General features: G+C 48.2%; 1 protein-coding gene across 1 annotated transcript in view; it reads right to left on the reverse strand.

Moving 5' to 3' along the window:
• The window catches only part of CCDC57 (coiled-coil domain containing 57), an 817,765-nt gene that overhangs the window by 155,493 nt on the left and 642,092 nt on the right, over window positions 1–20,180 (reverse strand). Inside the window, exon 15 of the mRNA XM_086931199.1 lies at window positions 12,272–12,328. Coding sequence (XP_086787325.1) covers window positions 12,272–12,328 — 57 coding nt within the window. The remainder of the gene's footprint in view (window positions 1–12,271; window positions 12,329–20,180) is intronic.

Genomic DNA, 20,180 nt, shown 5'->3' on the forward strand with positions numbered 1-20,180 from the left:
CGCCACCGTTTCCCATATAGAATGGGTGTAACGGCCCTCTTTCAGATACCCTGGCAGGGTTACCAGATGAGAATATTGATCTATACAAGTCATTGATGGGAATCCTTAATGAGGTTAATTGACAATCACAGGTGGCCCATGTTTTGGTGATTTGTTCTGTTAGTAAAATTTGGTAGTCACTTCCTTGTGTACTTAATGAGACGTAAGGTAGTTTGAAAGAGATCCCAACAGGGTTTCTAGTTTAGACCCCTAAGTTTGTTTGTTGTATATGCCTTAAGAGTGCCCAGAGTAGAGCCCTGGTGGCCAAGGTAAAGAATGAAAAGTACAACTTCAGAAAGGGGTTTAAGAATGGGGATCAATGTCTTTTTCTGCACACCAAGATTTTTTTCCAACAGCACACGTATACCATCTTGGTGGAGGGACCAAAAGGACATGACAGGCTTCAGGAGGGCAGTGAAAGGCTGTCAATTGGTGCTGTATAATCTCCAAACAAGGAGGAGCTGGAGACTGGACGGGTTCAGGTGGAGGAACCTTGCTACTGCGACTGAAGATCCTAATGAAGGGGCAGCCTGATTGAAGGATCGATGGCCATGCTTTGTAGCTTGGGATACCAGACACTCTGTGCCCAATCCGGAGCCACATGGACGACTTGAGCCCGGTTGTTCTTGAGAACTCTGGGCAGGAGTGGAAACCAAGGTTCTTCCCACTGTTGAAAGAGACCTTGCGCCACCTTCAGTTGGAGAAGCCTTTCGTGATCCACTAGACATCGATGTTTGAGTTTGTCCACTCTGGTGTTCAGAGAGCCCGCCAGATGTTGGACCACCAGGGATGTGTTTATGATCCTTTGGACAAGGATCATAAACACTTCCCTTGGCCAAGGTGCCATCCCAGATATCCTCAAAGCTGGACAGGTTTCCTCCATCCTGAAGTAACCCTCTGCGGACTCGTCTGACCTGAATAACTACCGCCCTATATCCAACATCCCTACCCTGGCCAAACTATTAGAAAAGTGTGTTCACAACCAGCTTAGCAACCACATAGAACACTTCAACGTGCTTGATCAATTCCAATCTGGTTTTCGGTCAAGGCACAGCACCAAATCAGCCATGACACATATTATAGATGACGCATTACAAATATTGGACGAAAACAAAGCTTGTTTGCTAATCCTCCTCGACCTATCCTCAGCCTTTGATACCGTCAAACACGAAGACATACTAGACCTCCTGAATCATAGAATGTGACTATCTGGAACAGTTCTAAATTGGTTCAAATTGGTTCAACTCTCCTCGCCCTCAACCCCGGACGCACACCACAATGCTGCGAAGCCACCCCAGGACGAACCCACGGCCCATTCGCCTGCCTCACCTGCAAGTTCAACTGCTTCAGGACCCTCACCAAATCCCCTTCCTCCATACACAGCTCCGACTCTAACCGCCTGAAGTGCATCCTGCTGAACACCCGCTCCGTCCACAGACACGCAACTGAACTCTGGGACCTACTCGACACTGCGTCACCGGACATCGCCTTCCTGACAGAAACATGGATGAACACATCATCAGCACCCGACATCGCCATAGCCATACCGGACGCTTACAAGATTATCTGAAAAGACCGCACCAATCAAACAGGAGGAGGCATCGCCATCATCCGTAGGAACACCATCAAAATCACGACCAGCTCCGACGATAATCTTGCAACCGCCGAACATCTCCACTTTCAGATCCACACCGACCCTAGGACCACACTTAGAGGCACCCTCATCTACAGGCCTCCAGGAACCCGCACTCAATTCAGCGATGACATCACTGACTTCGTTAGCCCACATGCCCTCGCCTCCGAGAACTACATTCTTTTAGGTGACCTCAACTACCACCTTGAAAACAAACACGACAGCAACACCTCCACCCTTCTGGACAACCTGTCCAATCTCGGACTCAAACAACTTGTTGACACCCCCACCCATGTAGCCGGACACACGCTTGACCCTATCTTCACCTCCAGCAAGCACATCTCCTTCGATCGCACCACAGCTCTCTATTGGACGGACCACAGCTGTGTTCACTTCAGCTACAAAACCACCCTGACCCACAACCGCCCACAACCTATTCCTCGGAGAAACTGGAACAAAATCACTTCCGACCAACTCCACACATCACTCAACCAAAACCCTCCCACCCTCTCATTGGACCCAAACCAAGCGGCCACCAATCTCAAGCAAAGGATCACCCACAGTGCTGACGAATTAGCACCCCTGAAAAAGCACCAGATCAAATCAGCCAGCAAAAAGGCTCCCTGGTTCAATGATGACCTTAAAAAATCCAAGAAGCAATGCCGCTCCCTGGAGAAAACATGGAGAAAAAACCCAACCACCGACAACATGGCCACCCTCAAGGCAGCCACCTACAAACACCACCAACTGATTCGATCCGCCAAGAAATCAGCATCCAAGGATCGTCTTGACAACAACACCCACAACAGCAAGGAACTTTTCAACATCGTCAAAGAATTCACCAACCCCACCACAGCATCTAACGACATCACTCCCTCCCAAGACCTCTGCGATGCGTTATCCTCCTTCTTCTACAACAAAATTGCCGACATCCACAACAGCTTCGAGAACACTCCCAGCGATCAACCCTCCCCACCCCCCTCAGATCCTACTCCGCCAACTAACAACCTTAGCGCCTGGAGCCCAATCACCACTGAAGACACCATCCGCCTAATAAACTCAATCCACTCTGGCTCGCCAACCGACCCCTGCCCCCACCACATCTTCAACAAAGCTGACTCCACCATCGCACCCCATCTCCGTGATGTCATTAACTGCTCGTTCAACTCTACCACCTTCCCAGAAAGCTGGAAACACGCCGAACTCAGCGCCCTCTTTAAAAAACCCACAGCAGACCCCTCTGAACTTAAAAACTACCGACCCATATCCCTCCTCCCTTTCCCCGCCAAAGTCATTGAGAAAGCCGTCAACAGCCAGCTCGCCGCCTTCCTTGAATCCAACAACTCCCTCGATCCATCTCAATCCGGGTTTCGAGCCAAACACAGCACCGAAACCGCCCTCATTGCAGCGACAGACGACATCCAAACACTACTGGATAACAGAGAAACAGCGGCCCTCATTCTACTCGACCTCTCCGCCGCTTTCGACACAGTCTGCCACAGCACCCTTATACAACGCCTCAGCAACATCGGCATACAAGGAAAAGCCTTGGGCTGGATCATCTCGTTCCTCGCCGGGAGAACTCAAAGAGTCCGACTTCCCCCATTCAACTCAGAGGCCACTGAAGTCATCTGTGGAGTACCTCAAGGATCATCGCTCAGTCCCACCCTCTTCAACGTTTACATGAGCTCACTCGCATCCATCGAGCGCCAACACAACCTCAACATCATCTCCTACGCCGACGACACCCAATTAATCCTTTCCCTCACCAAGGACCCTAACACCGCCAGAACCAATCTTCACGAAGGCATGAAAGAAGTAGCCGAATGGATGAAACATAGCCGCCTAAAACTCAACTCAGACAAAACGGAGGTGCTCATCCTAGGATCTTCCCCCTCTGCCTGGGACGACTCTTGGTGGCCTTCCGCTCTTGGCACAGCACCCACACCCACAGATCACGCACGCAAACTTGGCTTCATCCTAGACTCCTCTCTCTCGATGTCCAGACAAGTCAACGCAGTCTCATCCTCCTGCTTCAACGTACTTCGCATTCTCAAAAAGATCTTCCGCTGAATCCCCCTCGAGACAAGAAAGACTGTCACCCACGCACTGGTCACGAGCCGACTGGATTATGGTAACACACTATACGCCGGAATCACAGCAAAATTACAGAAAAAACTCCAACACATCCAAAACGCATCAGCGAGACTCATATTGGACATCCCTCGCCAAGATCACATCACCGGACACCTAAAAGACCTCCACTGGCTTCCCGTCAACAAAAGAATTACGTTCCGTCTTCTCACCCACGCACACAAGGCCCTCTACAATCTAGCACCCGAATGCTTCAACACTCGACTGTCCTTCTACAAACCCACCCGCCAACTAAGATCGTCCAATCAAGCCCTCGCCGCAGTCCAGCGCATCCGAAAATCCACCATGGGTGGCATATCCTTCTCATTCCTGGCTGCCAAGACCTGGAACTCACTCCCCACTCACCTCCGCCTTACTCACAACCACATCTCCTTCAGAAAAGAACTTAAAACCTGGCTATTCGACAAATAATGAACCCCTTCCCCAAGCGCCTTGAGACCCTCTGGGTGAGTAGTGCGCTATATAAATGCCCAAACTTGAACTTGAATTTGAACTTCCTTCCTCCAAAACAGAACACAAAAAATCAAGATCAATCAATCTCTATCCAAGCCCACCCCTGTCACTCTAGGAGTACCCCAGGGTTCTTCCCTCTCTCCGACACTCCTCAATCTGTTTATGAAACCACTCACCGTGCTTCTCAACTCCTCAAATGTCCAATATCACATGTACGCAGACAACACACAACTCTACATTAAGGTCCACTCATTGGAAGACATCAAGTCCCTTAACCCGACGCTACAGAAAACACAGACCTGGCTCGCCAAAAACCACTTAAAGCTAAACACCCTCAAAACAGAATTCCTCCTAATCGCCCCCCCCCCCCCAGCCAAACAAACACCATCCGCAAGTGGATAGAGCATCTAACTGCACTTGACGGCCAACCCCAAATTATAGACTCTGTGAAATCACTAGGAATAACTGGATAATAAGCTTAAAATGTAGAATCACATCAGCTCAGCAACGAAAGGAGCACATTTCCAGATAAATACGCTGAGAAGTTTGAAACCCTTCATACCGGCAAATGACTTTAAAAAGGCAGTTCAGACTCTTGTAATTCCCTGAGTGGACTATGGGAGTGTCGCTCTTTGTGGCCTTCCCAGATCGACTACAGCCCCTCTTTGAGCCTCAATCAATGCAGCCGCTAGACACATCACAGGCTCCAAAAGAAATTCTCACATCTCCCCTGACATTCGTGCCCTCAACTGGCTACCTTTCAAAGCCAGAATCCATTTGAAAATTGCCTGAATGACACACAAGGCACTGCACCACAAAACCTCAATATATCTAGCCGAGAAATTTGTACCATTGGGTGGTACCAGAACTACCAAGAGTTCCGATAACCTTCTATCGAAATCACAAAGATTTTCCAAGAAGAAAACATATAACTGTACCTTCTCAGGAATGGCCCCCATGATTTGGAACGCCTTGCCTCCTGACACAAGACTGAACCCCTCCACAACATTTTTCGAAAAAGAAGCTAAAGCCATCTTTTTGGCCAAATTCACCTGAACTATTTTGTATTCATGTATATATGTGTTTATTTATATTTGATTCCATTCATATATCTATCTAACTCACAGTTTTTTACACCTATGTCTACCACCTATATCTGCCTTGTAAAGCGATCTGATACCCGAAAGGGTCTTGTTCGCGCTATACAAAACACTCAAAATAAATAAAAATAAATATGCCCTGCTGTTCTAGCCATGTCCAGAGAAGAAGAGCCTCTGGATAAAGGGTCCATCTCGCCACCCCACCCTGTTTGTTGTAGTACCACATGGCGGTGCTGTTTGTGAACACCTGCACTAGCCATCCTTTGATGGAGGGTAGAAACCCTTTCCTACCAAGAGTTCCGATAACCTTCTATCGAAATCACAAAGATTTTCCAAGAAGAAAACATATAACTGTACCTTCTCAGGAATGGCCCCCAGGATTTGGAACGCCTTGCCTCCTGACACAAGACTGAACCCCTCCACAACATTTTTCGAAAAAGAAGCTAAAGCCATCTTTTTGGCCAAATTCACCTGAACTATTTTGTATTCATGTATATATGTGTTTATTTATATTTGATTCCATTCATATATCTATCTAACTCACAGTTTTTTACACCTATGTCTACCACCTATATCTGCCTTGTAAAGCGATCTGATACCCGAAAGGGTCTTGTTCGCGCTATACAAAACACTCAAAATAAATAAAAATAAATATGCCCTGCTGTTCTAGCCATGTCCAGAGAAGAAGAGCCTCTGGATAAAGGGTCCATCTCGCCACCCCACCCTGTTTGTTGTAGTACCACATGGCGGTGCTGTTTGTGAACACCTGCACTAGCCATCCTTTGATGGAGGGTAGAAACCCTTTCAATGCCAGTCAGATTGCACAGAGCTCCAGCAGTCTGGATTCTGCTACAGACCAGGTCTTCTGAGCTCTACACCTAACAGATGGCCGCCCCATCCCAGGAGTGGCACATCGGTCACTACTGTGAGATCTGTTTGAAGAAGGGAGAGGGGTCTGCCACTGACCCAATTGCGGTTCATGAGCCACCACTGCAGATCTTTCACAGTTCCCTCTGAGATCTGGACCATGTCAGAAAGGTTTCTCTGATCCTGTGCCCCTTGAAATTTCAGGTGCCACTGCACAGCCCATATACGCCATCAGGCATGAGTTACCAACATCCTCAGGGTCTACCTCACTGAATTCCAGGATAGAGGCTGAAACATCAGTATCATAGTGTGAATATCCTGGACTCGCTGCTCGGGAGGATAAGCCCAAAACTGCACTGTGTCCAGAACAGCTCCATTGAAAGGGAGCATCTGAGAGGAAGTCAGGTGTGATATTGGCATTATGATAGTGAACCAAAGTGAATGCAGAAAGGTTTGCCGTAGTCTGGAGGTGGGAGACAACAGCCTGTGGGGTACCCACCTTCAACAGTCACTCTTCGAGATAGGGGAAGATTGGCACCCCTGATCTGAGCATATGAGCTGCAACCACTGCCATCACCTTGGTTAACACTCGAAGGGTGCTGGTAAGGCCAGAAGGGAGCACAGTGAACTGAAAGCGCCCGTGGCCCACCATGAACCACAGGTAACGCCAGTGGACAGGCAGGACTGGAACGTGGAAATAGGTGTGCGGCAAGTCCAATAAAATCTTGCGACCGGCACCCTCACTATAGGTCCCTTGGCTAAGACTGCCGTGACTTCCTTGCTTAGAAGAGATAGATGATCCTTCGCCAGCAGGTAGTGATATGGTGGCATGGAGGGAGAGGTTGTCATGAAGGAGAGGGTATAGCCCCTTTAGACGATTGGCAAACTCACCCGTCTGATGCTAGGGACTGTCAGTGAGGCAGGCAATGGTGAATCCCGTGTCAACTGGATGCCCATGTTTTTAATGGGGTAGATTAGGAAGGTTTGGAGGCTGCCGCTGCCGGGGGCGGGGGTGGACTGATCATTTCTCTGGCTGCCTGACCCACGAGGTCTGAGGGTACCTCGCCCTTGGCCACACAGAGACTGGAAAGCATGCATGGCGCAGTGGCTGGGACAAAACTGTCGTGGCTGGAAGCCCTTCCATAGCCATGAAAGGGGCTAAAGGTGGATTGGGGGTGACATGGAGCCATAAAAAGGCCCAAGAAAATGGCCGTAGGCTGACTTTCCTTGAAGCATTCCTGCACTGAATCAACCCTGTCTCCAAAGAGATGAGTGCCACCAAAGGGCATGTCCATAAGAGAGGATTGGACATCCCCCGAAAAGACAGTCATCCTCAACCACGCATGGCACCTCAAGACCACCATTGACGAAACCACTCTGCCCAGAGAGTCGGTCATGTCAAGTCTACAACGGATAATTAACTTTGCTGCACCTCTCCCATCTGTAACAGCCTGATAGAGTACGGCCTGGGCCTCCTTCGGGACTGCTGGCAGCCCTTGCGCAACGGTGTCCCACAGAGCGTGGGAATAATGGGTCAAAAAGCAGGAGGTCTGCCTGGCTGGTGAAAGAAAACATATTCTTCTCCTAAGAGTCTAGCCTCTTGGATTTCCTATCCGGGGAGCAGTTCAGAACGCATCTTGGGATGTCGAGGCTTGATCCACCACAAAGCTTTCTGGGGTAGGGTGTTGGATGAGGAAATTTGGGTCCCTTGGGGGGTGGGGTGTTAGTGGTTTGTGATCATCCTATTCACATGAGCCCCTGTGTGGGGTTTGGACTACGGGCCTAATTATGAGTTCGGCAGTCCGTTGGACTGCCAAACCTGTGGTGGCGGTCTCTGTACTACCAGACTGGTGTCCACCTGCTGTGTTAGAACTAACAGTGGGACCGCCACAGAAGCACTGCCACTGCGGGGGATCCCTGATACCACTGCAGTTGCGCAGCAGTGTGAAGATGTAATATATTGGAGGGTCCGCTGCATTCCTGCCAATTATATTATGAATTTCCTCACTGCGACCCTTTTCATGGCGGTGAGTTTACCATGAAAAAGTTGGCGGTGAGGAAACTAAGAGGGCTCTCTAGGGTCTTCTGTTGCCGTTGAGAATTGGGGAACATGCTGGGGGCACATGCTGTGCCCCCCTGTATTTTAGCAACCCATTTTCCTGCATGGACAGAAATGCACAACATAGTTAATTTATGTCCGTGCAAGAATGGGCTGCAGTGCTTCTACAGAGGAGCCTTTCTAAGTCTCTCCTATAAGCCTTAGAAAGGCACCGCCACTACAGGTCTGCCAGCCAGGATTACAACTCGTATTCCAGTGGGCGGACTGAATACGGGTTTGGCGGTCTTGGAGCAGGGCACTGGCATGGCAGACCTGTATGCAAGGACAATATCTTACATTAGGACTGTTAGAGACTTCTAATCACATCAAGGGACTAAGCATGGCAATGAAGAATTTATTTGTATTGCTATGTTGGTTGCCAGATCTGGTATAACTAAATTCTGAAACACATTTGCAGAACTCGAATTTCCATTGTGGTGCAAGGGAAAATTGAGAATATGAAAACACAAACATTTGTATAGTTCCACAATCAGGGCAAACAAAAAAAATAGCAACATTTGGGAGAGGTTTAATATAGACATAGTGCATGAATTTGAAACATGGGGCCTGATTCGATCTTGGCGGTCCCACTTATGGCCTACCACCACAGTGGTCTCTGAAACACCTTCAATTAGATGGCGGTCCACCCACCCTATCTAGATGTATTCGTGATAGATAGAAGACTGCTACAGTTGCGGTCTTCTGTGCTGGCGAACAGACTGAAACTGCCGTTCTGATGGCGGGGTCCCACCGAGCAGATCTGAAGGTTCCCATTGGCCTTGTGATGTCCTGTCGGCGGAGTACTGACACAGGGTGACTCTGGAGGTGGGGAGACAGGTAAGTGATTCTTTTTATGTAAATCACATATGTCCTGTGAAGGTGTACAAGTGTGTCTGTGGGATATGTGTTGGTTGCATTATGTGTACCTGCCGCACTGCACCCCACCAGCATATACACACCATGCAATGTATACCCACAAATACCACCTACACTAACCTTCCAGTCAGTCAATATGGGGTGCCAGTCCTTCGTGGCCAAGGTGTAGCAGGACAGGGAGCACCTGGATGAAGCAGAAGAGAGAAATGTAGCCTGAACCCCAAAAAAGGTGAGTATTCACCCCTTTTTGCCCATTTCCGTAGACTCAAAGTAGGAGGGATTTCCATTTAAATTCACTCTGAAACAAACTAGAACCAAATACCGATAGCAGTAATCCTGACTGGAGGTCCACCGCAGCTTCCTACAGCCCATCCTGCCAAAGAGGCGTGAGCGAAGTCCTGGTGGAGTCAGAGGGACTGCGGCTGCCCTCTCGCCCTTTGCAATGCAGCATCTAAATCGGGCTGGCGGACCACCAGGAAGGCAGGTGGGAAGATCTCTATAAAAGCCCACTCCGTCACGGTCCCTCCAACAACTAATTCAGGCTCATAGTCTAATCAATTGAGAACTCTTGCTTAAGACAAGAACTGTTTACTTGCAAAATGTCTGACTGTTCAATTTTGAAGAATATATATAAACTATTGTAAAAAAGAATTGGGAATGAACTGTAATTTGTTAAGAATATTAATTGTACATATGCTGATAAAATACAACAAAAATGATGATGAACCACTGCTGAGGTATTCTTAATAGTTCCAGAATATGGAGACTTGACTAACTCTCACCTTTGAGTGACTCCTGGAAATTTTCTGTGTTTCCTACTCAAGCACCTCAGCAAACAAAATCCAAGTTGAAGAAACTAGCAGGCAGGTCAGGAGTAGGAGAGTGGTCAGAGGTTTAATATGCTTTAGCTTAGCTCTAACACTACCCACATCCAAAAGTTTATAAACAAAGTATAGTCATTAGTTCTCCATGAAATGCTCTATGGCTCATCAGTGATTCAGCTGGAGAATTAGGAGGTGCTTGAAAAACAAAAATCAACCAGCACAATTACTATCAAGGTAAAAGATGAAGTGCAGAAGAGCTTAAATAAATATCATTCATACATGTAGGAGTTGTACTTGACTAGAAACTTTGAAAAAGTTCTTGAAGGAAACCTTGACAAAATGTGGGCTTGACCATTTCAGTGAAAGTTAATTCAAACAATGTCTAAAGATGCCCATTCATGTCTATGAAATTTGCCTTCTGGATCTCTTCAGGGGACCAGGATCTGAAAGCTTGTTACTTCACAGATGAATTACCTTAGACAAGAGGCCAGGCAGGCCAGAAAGGTTACTCATAGTCACTCTTATAGATATTAGTCTGTTATGGAGAGAGGCTCAAGGGTGCCTGCAAAGGACTCCACGAGGACTGAACTGAGATAATGACCTATTTGCTGATTCACAAAGGCTTTCAATTCGAGGACGGTATGACTCTGCCTTTTACAGTTATGTTTAGCAAATTAACCTGTCTTTCCCCCAAGGGACGGAAAGTTAAATTTTATCATTAAGGCTGGTTTTGGGCACTTATGACTCACTCATATTTGCTACGCCAGAAACATTGAACAGGTCTTCTGTGATGGATCATCCTGTACCCAATGCTAAAAAGAAATGAGGCTGGCAACCATTGTAGAGCATAACATTAACAAGGGTTGTGGTCAGGGGGGTCAACCAGCAGTGCAAATCTGAGTAACAGACATTGCACCACAACATAGGCGCATCATTGCAGCTTAACGTAGCCAATAGCCAGGAGCAGTCAGGACTAGTTACCATTATGAGCTCCTGCAATTGGATTGTGTTTAAATATTTTATTATAGTACAATCAGGGAGAATTGGAGTCTAGATCCTCAGCAGAAGTCGAAAAGGGTGCAAACCCAAGCTAAATGTTTTTGGGATATCATAGGACAAGCTGGCAACAGCAACAGCCTGTTTGACCTACAGAGAAGGAAGGATGGAACAACCATGGAAACTGAACACCAAAAGAATCTGAAATCAAATAAAATGAAACATTGTTAAAGTTTTTGCTAAACTTGATCAATATGGACAATATGTGGATCACCATGGGAAGAGCTTACTGAGGCTGGTGTTGCTGAACTGCAGCTCTCCTGTCACCCCACCTACTAAACTAGGCTTGTTACTGAATAAGATCATGAAGCAGCCATTGAAAAGAGGCAAATTTTTCTCAGTGTGACACAGACGAACCACAGTTTACAGAGGAATTGAGTCTTCGCCCTCTTACTAGGGATCTTTTTGCAGTCATAGCTCCAGACCATTGAGATGTTTGGTCCTGAGGAGGTCTCATGCCTAAAGTTGCAACGTATTAATGTTCCATGTTTGATTGAAGAAGCCTCCCTTATCTTTCTTTCAGGGTTCTGTAGATATAGCTAGGTTGAATCTGCACTCCACTATATTGATGGCATCCCAAAGATAGAAACATAATTTAAAAAGACCACCCTCATTTTGCTTTTTACTACCATATTTAGTACAATACTCAGACACTGTTCTCCCGATTTTGACTTTGTCTCAGATGTTTACCAATCAGTCTCTTTTCTGTAACACTACCCATTAAATAATTTTAAAGAAACTCTTAGGTTGCCCCCCCCCCAAAAAAACATATAAAAGTAGAATAAAATAAAGTCTCGAATGGGGTTACACAATGAAGCTGAAGACAGCCAAGAGCCTTATAGAATTCCAGAGATGGGTATTCAGACTTTGCTGCACATCACTATTCTGGTCCATCTGTGGACTTTATATTTCCAGGCAGCTGGTCAAGGCTGGTTTGTATACCTTTGATTCCAGTCAGTAATGGTAAAAAACAATCTAATAACAATGGAATCGAACACTAGCCAAAGGAATTACCAGGGGTTGAAAAGTGCTGGTTCAGACATTACAATCCATCACTTTTGATTGTTGTACAATTTAGAATTCAGTCAGAATTGCTTTGCATGCTTTAAGGAAGGACCTTAATTTGAAGCCTACATCATTCTGAAAAATAAGACTTAGAAATAATACTTACATGCTTTACTACCATTGGAGTCCGGTTACATGCTAAATCTAGTTTCAGAGCAGAGACCTGAAAAAAAAGAACCATGTTGTCAAGAACTTGCACTGCTCTAGAGTATTCCACATTACACCTCATATGTTGTTTTGGATTGCTCCTACCCAGATCTTAAGATATCTTTTACATATTTTCCGGGGTGGCTGCAGCATTTATATATATTATTTACACTGCGATACCTGACCCAAGGAAACCCATCCGACCTCATTATATCAGAATAAATAACATTGAGACCACCCCCTTTTTCACCCTAAACTCATCCAAGTAAATAGTTGTTCCCCAGCAACCCATCAACTTCAGGTAACAGCTCAGCAAGTTATCCATTTGCACAAAACGGCTTTCTTACTTAAGAACAAAGTTATAGGTAAAGGGAGGACATTAGAGGAAGGTGTTCATCTTCTATTTATGAATGGCAGTCTCTTTACCTGGAGGCAGAAGGGGAGTGTCCCTTTAGAAGTGAGCAGAGAAGAGCACTGACCTTATGGAGAAACCACACCAGTCAAATAACGTACACCTACAATATGGCCTCCCATGGTGATTTTTGTGGACTGGCTTGACAGAGCAGCTGTCATGAGACAATTATGTGAGAATCACCTGGAAAAGGGCTTTGGCTCCTCCCATGTGTAGGGAGCCATGAGTACATGTTTTGATTGGGCAGAACCAGTGGGCTTCCACAAAAGTGCTTGCCCTCCACACAGCTGTAATCATTGTATTTACCCAGCTGCCTGAGCTTGAACTTTTCGTGGCACATACATGACATTGCAATCCTATTAAAGTGTGTTAACCAACTAGATAATGTGTGCTGTTTTCTCTTGCAGTAGCACAGATGTTGGGGGAGAGTCATTAACCAACATGGATATTTAGGTCTAGCTTGACAGTGCAATTGTCACCTGATGTTTTAAGCTACACCAACATTATTTCACAGTTCTTTGCTTCCACAAAATACATAGCCATTCCCGTCATATTTACCTCCAATACTTCACATCACCACCCAAAACCTTTAAAGCCAGACCTATTGGCATTGCCAATGCTTGTTAAACCCTGTAGCTACAATAATGTTAGCTCTAAGAAGGGTGCATACAAGGTGCCTTTGGATCTCTTTGATGTCAACAGAAGGGCCTGCATATCACTTACACGTTCATTGCTGTATTAAAACCTTCACAAAGTTAGAAAGTCTTTGAAGTCACAAAACATTTTGGCATTTCCAGGTGGCTTTTAATGGGTTGAGATGGGCGTTTTTCTTTTACTTTGAAAGGAATTAAAGCAGGAATGAAAATAATCACACTTTCATCTTGGAGAGAATGGCTTATTTTTCTACAATATAAATAAAAGTTGCTCTTTATATAGTACTTTACACAGAGCATGTATGTTTTGTTACCACTCCGCATTGAGACCTGGTGCTCAATTCTTTAAACTTGCAATGACGAAAGTCAAAGTTCATATCTCTCTCTCTCTCCCCCTCTCCATCCCTTCCTCCCCCCTTACCTCCCTCCCTCCCTCCCTCCCTCCCACTCTCCCTCTCCCTCTCCCTCTCCCACAGACCCCACATAACCATCACAGCTTCTTAAAATATATATCCAGGGCTTCAATGCTATGGTCTAACAGACAGGAGAAATAAAGCACAAAACATTTTACCTTTAAAAAGGTTTTCTCAAGCTTCAGTAATATGCAAAGAACAGGTACCACGCAGGCACTAGTAGTGCAATGATGATGAAATGATTGATGATGATGATGATGAAATGATTACGCACTTGTATAGCCCACGACTTCCCATAGGCATCGCAGCGCTTTTACGAATACTGCCGAGGAACCCTTCCTGACCTTTCCCTGTGAGGAGCCCACTCCTGGGCACCCCCAAGGTGAAGTCAGGCATCCTCAGCGTTGTTGGGGCCGTTGTAGAGATTAAGCAAGCTATTGCCCAGAGGTGCAGAGTGGGACTCATGATTAGAATAGCCACCGAGGCGAGAATTATCAGGTCCGAGGAAATTCGGCCCGAGACCCGCCGAGGCGGGAATTGAACCCTGATCCCGGCCAGACTACTGCATCAGGGTCTGTCGCTCTAACCATTGAGCTACACTTCTCTAGAAGTTGGTGGTAATTTGCGATTCCTTAAGGGCATTTTGCAATTTTTTTTGCTACATACATTGCATTTAAGGAATCGCAAAATTTGTGATTCCTTAAATGCAATTGCAAAATAAGGAATTGCAAATTTTGCGATTCCTTATTTTGCACCAGATTTTGCTTCATACATTCCATTTAGCAAATTCGCATTCGCAAAGGCCGAAATTCTTTGCGAATGCGAATTTGCTTGATACATCTGGCCCTAGATGCAGTATTGGACTGATTAACACAGCTACCCATTAGGTAGGCAATTTAATTGTGAAAGCAATTTAACTCAACAACAGCGCTGCTCTCGGACCATTTATTAATACACCTGACAACCTCACCGTTGCAGAGCCCTATCAGTAAAAACTAACACTGCCCCACTTTGCATTTTATTTCTTTATATGTGTCTTCTTAAACCTACTTTATGGTGTCAATGTACTAAACATGAAAAGATTACTCTAGAAACCATATTTTTAATTTCTTTATATGCTTTTTGCATTTAAAATGTGATTTGCATTGATACATAGTGTTGCATACAGCACATGTTTAACATAAGAACATTACGTCCAACAAAATAACATATTTCCCACAACACAGTAAGACATATCTACGGTATCAGTAAAACAATGATTATCAAACAGAAGGCGATCAAAAAAATTATTATATATATATATTCACTGCAAAAAACCAAAGGTTATAGGGATGTTATAGTTAGGCTGACATTTCACTCATAGAAAGCCAGTGATGTCATCGACCATGTCATGAATGATGTATTATGTGAGGTCATGAGCAGTGCATTGCAGGGGCGCGAGTTATAGTTAGCTCAGCTAGGGGGGCGCTAGAGGGCGCCGGACAAGATGGCCGCACTTGTGTGAGGCTCCGTCCCGGCCGTTGCAAATCCGCTGAAATATCCTGTTTTTCCCCCGGCTCTCTTGCCTTACACCCCGGCGGAGTCAATTCCGCTACTGTCGGTGACCCCCTGAGACGTTTTGCGGAAGGAATGCGGCTGTGTTGACAGTGTCTGGAGCGGAGCGGCCCGCGCTGGGACGTGCAGGACGGCGGCCCGGCGGCTGCGGAGCTGTGACTTCGGGGAGATCTGTGGGCTGGCCGCACTCGCTGCCTATGTGAGCGGAGCCTGGGAGGCGGCGTGTCGGGTCTGCTGAAGCGCGGAGACGGACCTGCCCGCGGATCCTTTGGAGCAGCCTCGGAGCGCTGGACGGCCTGGACTTGGCCCTGCTGGTCCCGGTGAGTGGGGCGGGGTATCACGCTAGCTCGGTGCTGCGGAGGTGGTACTGGGCCGCGTTGGCCCGCGCCGCGCGAGCTGGGACCGGGGGGGGCTGGAGGAAGGGTCGGCTGAGGTGCAGTCGGGAGAGCAGACGGGAGCTGCGCTGGGCTGCCTGTAGAAACACTCGTGGGCACACGGGTCCCCTGGGGGAACTACTACATTAGAGGCCACGGAGCGAAGGAGCATCCGCCATCTTGGGCATTCTATCTGCACTGCTGTAGTCTGTGTGCTTGCGAATCGAGTTCCTCCAGCGCACACTGTTCTAGCATCGGATCTGTCGGGGGGCCCTCTTGGGAACTGCACAAGACTGTATACGCCTGCACTGAGTTGAGGCATAGACATTATTTTGGCGCGTTCTGCCCGCTGCGGTGGAGGGACTATTTGGCCTAAACTGAACATACCTGAAGGCCTGGGCCTGGACGTGCTCCAGGGCAGGTAGCAACAAGTGTGGGATCTGCTGTTCTTTTGTGCAGCTTCGCTGGCCATACTGCCCCAAGTGCCTACACCTGAAACCGCGTCGACCCAATCGCAGGCATGGGCAGGACCGAAAGAAACCAGCCAAAACTTAATTTTGAAACAAAGAGGACTACGCAGGCTTCCTCCCAGGCGCCCGTGGACTCTGATCAGGGGGGGGCTGCTGGGGGTACACCTAATCTAGAATCCACACTGGTGGCAATGCAAAAGACTCTACAATCTATCGAGGGCACTATGGAGTCAGTCAATCATCGTCTGGATCAAATGGCGACGCAATTTGACCGCCAGAACGAGCGGATGGGCGAGGTGGAGCAGCGAGTTTCGGCCACGGAGGATGGCCTGGCAACAGCCTCGTCCAAAGTGTTCAGTATGGAAAGGGTTCTGGCGGTAATACAAGCGAAGAATGAGGAGTTGGAAGGGAGGTCTAGGAGGAACAACGTTCGCGTTACAGGTCTGCCAGAGTCCACAAATGTGGGGCGCATGGAAGACTACATGGAACGAATGATAGCTGACATATTTGGCGCTGACCATCTATCTCGCATATTCATTGTGGAGCGTGCTCATCGCTCTCTGGCCAAGAAACCCCCACCGGGAGCGCCGCTGCGTCCTATTGTGGCTAGGATCCTGAACTACAGGGACCGGGACACCATCCTGCGGCTGGCCAGGGAGAAGGGCTCCATTGAATATCAGGGCAATAAATTGGAGTTCTTCCCCGACTTCACCATGGCGGTACAGACTGCACGGAAAATATTCGCTGCGGTGAAACAGTTGCTGAGAACCGAGAACGTGGTTTATGCCATGCTGTACCATGCGCGCCTTAGGATTGGGCCTCCTTCGGATAACAAAATCTTCTCTTCGCCCAAGGCGGCCATGGACTATGCCAAGAAACTGAAAAAACGTGCTAAAGAACCGCCGGGGCGTCATGAGGGTGATGATGAACGACTGGAAGAGGAGGATTGAATTGAGTCGCACTGCTAGCCCTGGTGCGGAGGGAACTGCGGGTGAATGCACTGGGCTGCTTCTGTTACGGTGTGTTCTTTGTTAATCGGGGGCCACGAGGGCGCTTTAACATTTGATCTTAACACTACTGCTTTGGAAGCTGCGGGGGGCGATGCTCGGGCTGCCGCTGTTCCTGCTTATACCGCCTGCCCGCCTCAATGGGGGCATTCTACAGGATCAACTTGGCTGAATGAGATCCTGTTGGACACTGTGAGTCCCCACGCTTGCCGCAGTGGCACCTCTGCGCCTTGTGAGCACCGCTTTGGGAGAGGACGCTTCATGGGCGCCCAGTGCAATGTTCTGATACATGAATACTACTGTGTTTGAAGCTCTGACCGGGGTGTGGGGGGGGGAGTGGGGGTTGTTAATGACGGCAATGGTCTAAGCTCTCGTCAGTTCTGGCGGGGGTGAGGCGCCGCTACGTCCCCGGATAAGGGAGATCCCCAAAATGTGGTTGTTTGCACTGTTGGGGGTTGCAAAGGGGGGGGGGTGTGGGGACTCTTTGGCAAATTGGGGGTGCTGAAGTGGGTGGAGGGTTGGGGGAAGGGAAGTTGAGATTTGTTGTGCTGTTTGGGTTTTTCCTGATCAATGAGACGAAGTCTATGAACCGAATAGGGGGCGAGTGGGGTCACAGCAGGGGCTATGGGAAGCTTACCTGCATTAATGATGTCGACTCCGGGCAGGAGCGGGGGGAGGGGGGGACTGCAACGAGGGAGCTGCTGGGGATGACATCACTGCTGGGATGCTTACACACTTGGCGACATGGATAGGGGGGGCAACCTAAATTGTGTTACATGGAATGTGCGAGGGTTGAATAAGCCGCAAAAAACACGACAAATGCTTGCCTTTCTCAATAGACACGGAGCACAAGTGGTGTTTCTGCAGGAGACGCATCTGAGGGGCACGGCGGCCGAAATGGTGGGCAAACAGTGGGCGGGGGCGAGGTGGGCCACGGCGTATTCTTCCTATGCCCGTGGGGTAATGATTTTGATTAAAAAGAATGTTCCATTTGAGGTGATGCATGTGGACGTGGACCAGGATGGTAGATATATTGTTGTGCAGGGTAACTTGTGTGGCACGCTGGTCACTCTTCTCAATGTTTACGGTCCTAATATAGATAATCCTGATTTTTTCGTTGCTCTCTGGAACAAGCTGTATGAACTGCCGCCCTCGGCTATCCTCTGTGGGGGGGGATTGGAATGTTACATTAGACTCTGAGTTGGACAGGAGGCAGGATCGGCCCCATGAACGTAAGAAGGCGACGAATGCAGTGTGTGAGGGAATGCATGGCCTGCACTTGGTGGATGTTTGGCGTCTGCGGAATCCTGGCAGACGGGAAGGGACTTGCTACACGTCGGCGCATAATACGTGGTCGAGACTGGATTTTTGGCTATTGACCCGAGATGTGAGTGGTTGGGTGATGACTGTGGAACATCTGCCCCGCACGCTGTCTGATCATGCCCCTGTTAAATTGCAACTGCGGATGCCTATGCACACTCCTGCTCCATTTACTTGGCGACTCTCTCCTGGAGTGTTAACGGATCAAGTGCTGAGTGAACGTCTACGACAGGTGATTGAGGAATTTTTTGAGATCAATGTGGGCTCTGTTGATAGTATGCTCACGGTGTGGGAGGCCTTTAAGGTCTCAGTGCGGGGTGCTTGCATTGGGCTGCGGTCCGGGGTCCTCACGTCCATCAGGGACTCTATGTCCAGATTGGAGAGGGAGCTGATGTCTCTGGAGCGACAACTGGAGGAGGGGGCGGAAATCACACTATTAGCTGATGTTAGGGCAAAGGTTACAGAATATAACGAATTAGCCGACCAGGAAGTGAAGTTTCTGTCCAAACGAGCTACGGCCAGGTACTATGGTGAAGGGGGTAGGCCGGGTAAGGGGCTCGCTGATAGAATTCGCGACCCTTGGGCAAAGCACTGTTCTGTCTTGGAAATTGAGGATCAGGGAGAAGTGGTGACCACGACGGAAGGCATACTCGCCTGCTTCTCGAGTCATTATGCACGACTCTATGAACATAGGGAAACGGCAGATGAGGCAGACATAACACGGTATTTGGAGGATGTGGCGCTGGTGTGGCTCTCCAGGGGTCAACAGGAATTCCTAATGCACCATATCACTGAAGCGGAGTTCAGAGATGCTATCGCTGCACTCCCGAATGGAAAAGCGGCTGGCACAGATGGCTTACCTGCCGAATTTTATAAGACCTTTGCGGACTTGCTTATACCGCGGTTGGCTATGGTTTTGGAGGAGGCCTTTGAATGCGGACGGCTTCCGGGGTCCATGAGAGAAGCACTATTGGTGGCGCTCACCAAACCCGGTAAACCTCTGAATAAATGTGAATCATACCGCCCGCTTTCCCTTATGAACACTGACGTTAAAATAATTGCCAAGGTGTTAGCCACGAGACTGCGGCTACTCCTACCGGTCATGGTACTGCCTGACCAGTCGGGATTTATCCCTCTCCGGTCCACTACTCACAATCTACGGACACTGTTCGCCGTACTGCATCTCCTTAAGCCAGACCTGGCTGCGGTGGCGGTCATGCTGGATGCCGCCAAGGCCTTTGATTCAGTGGCATGGAGGTACATGGTGGCAGTACTACACCGGATGGGAGTCCCTTTCTTTTTCACGTCTCTGATCGCCCTGCTATATAATGCGCCCACGGCAAGAGTCAGGGTTAATGGGTTTGTCTCTTCCTCCTTTCCGATACAGCGGGGGACGAGACAGGGGTGCCCTCTCTCGCCCCTGCTTTTTGCAATAATGATGGAGCCACTGGCCTGTATATTACGGCAAAGGTATGCGGACGCAGCACTGAAATTTCCTCTCAGGTCACTGGCCGTCTCGATGTATGCCGATGACATGGTCCTATACGTCAGGGACCCCGCACTCCACCTTGAACGCATACTTCGTGAATTCATTAAATTCGGTAGGCACTCCGGACTGACCATAAACTGGGACAAGTCGATTGTGCTCCCTCTCACGGATGCTAC

Source organism: Lissotriton vulgaris, chromosome 7 (genome assembly GCF_964263255.1).
Source record: "Lissotriton vulgaris chromosome 7, aLisVul1.2, whole genome shotgun sequence".
Lineage (NCBI taxonomy): Eukaryota > Metazoa > Chordata > Amphibia > Caudata > Salamandridae > Lissotriton > Lissotriton vulgaris.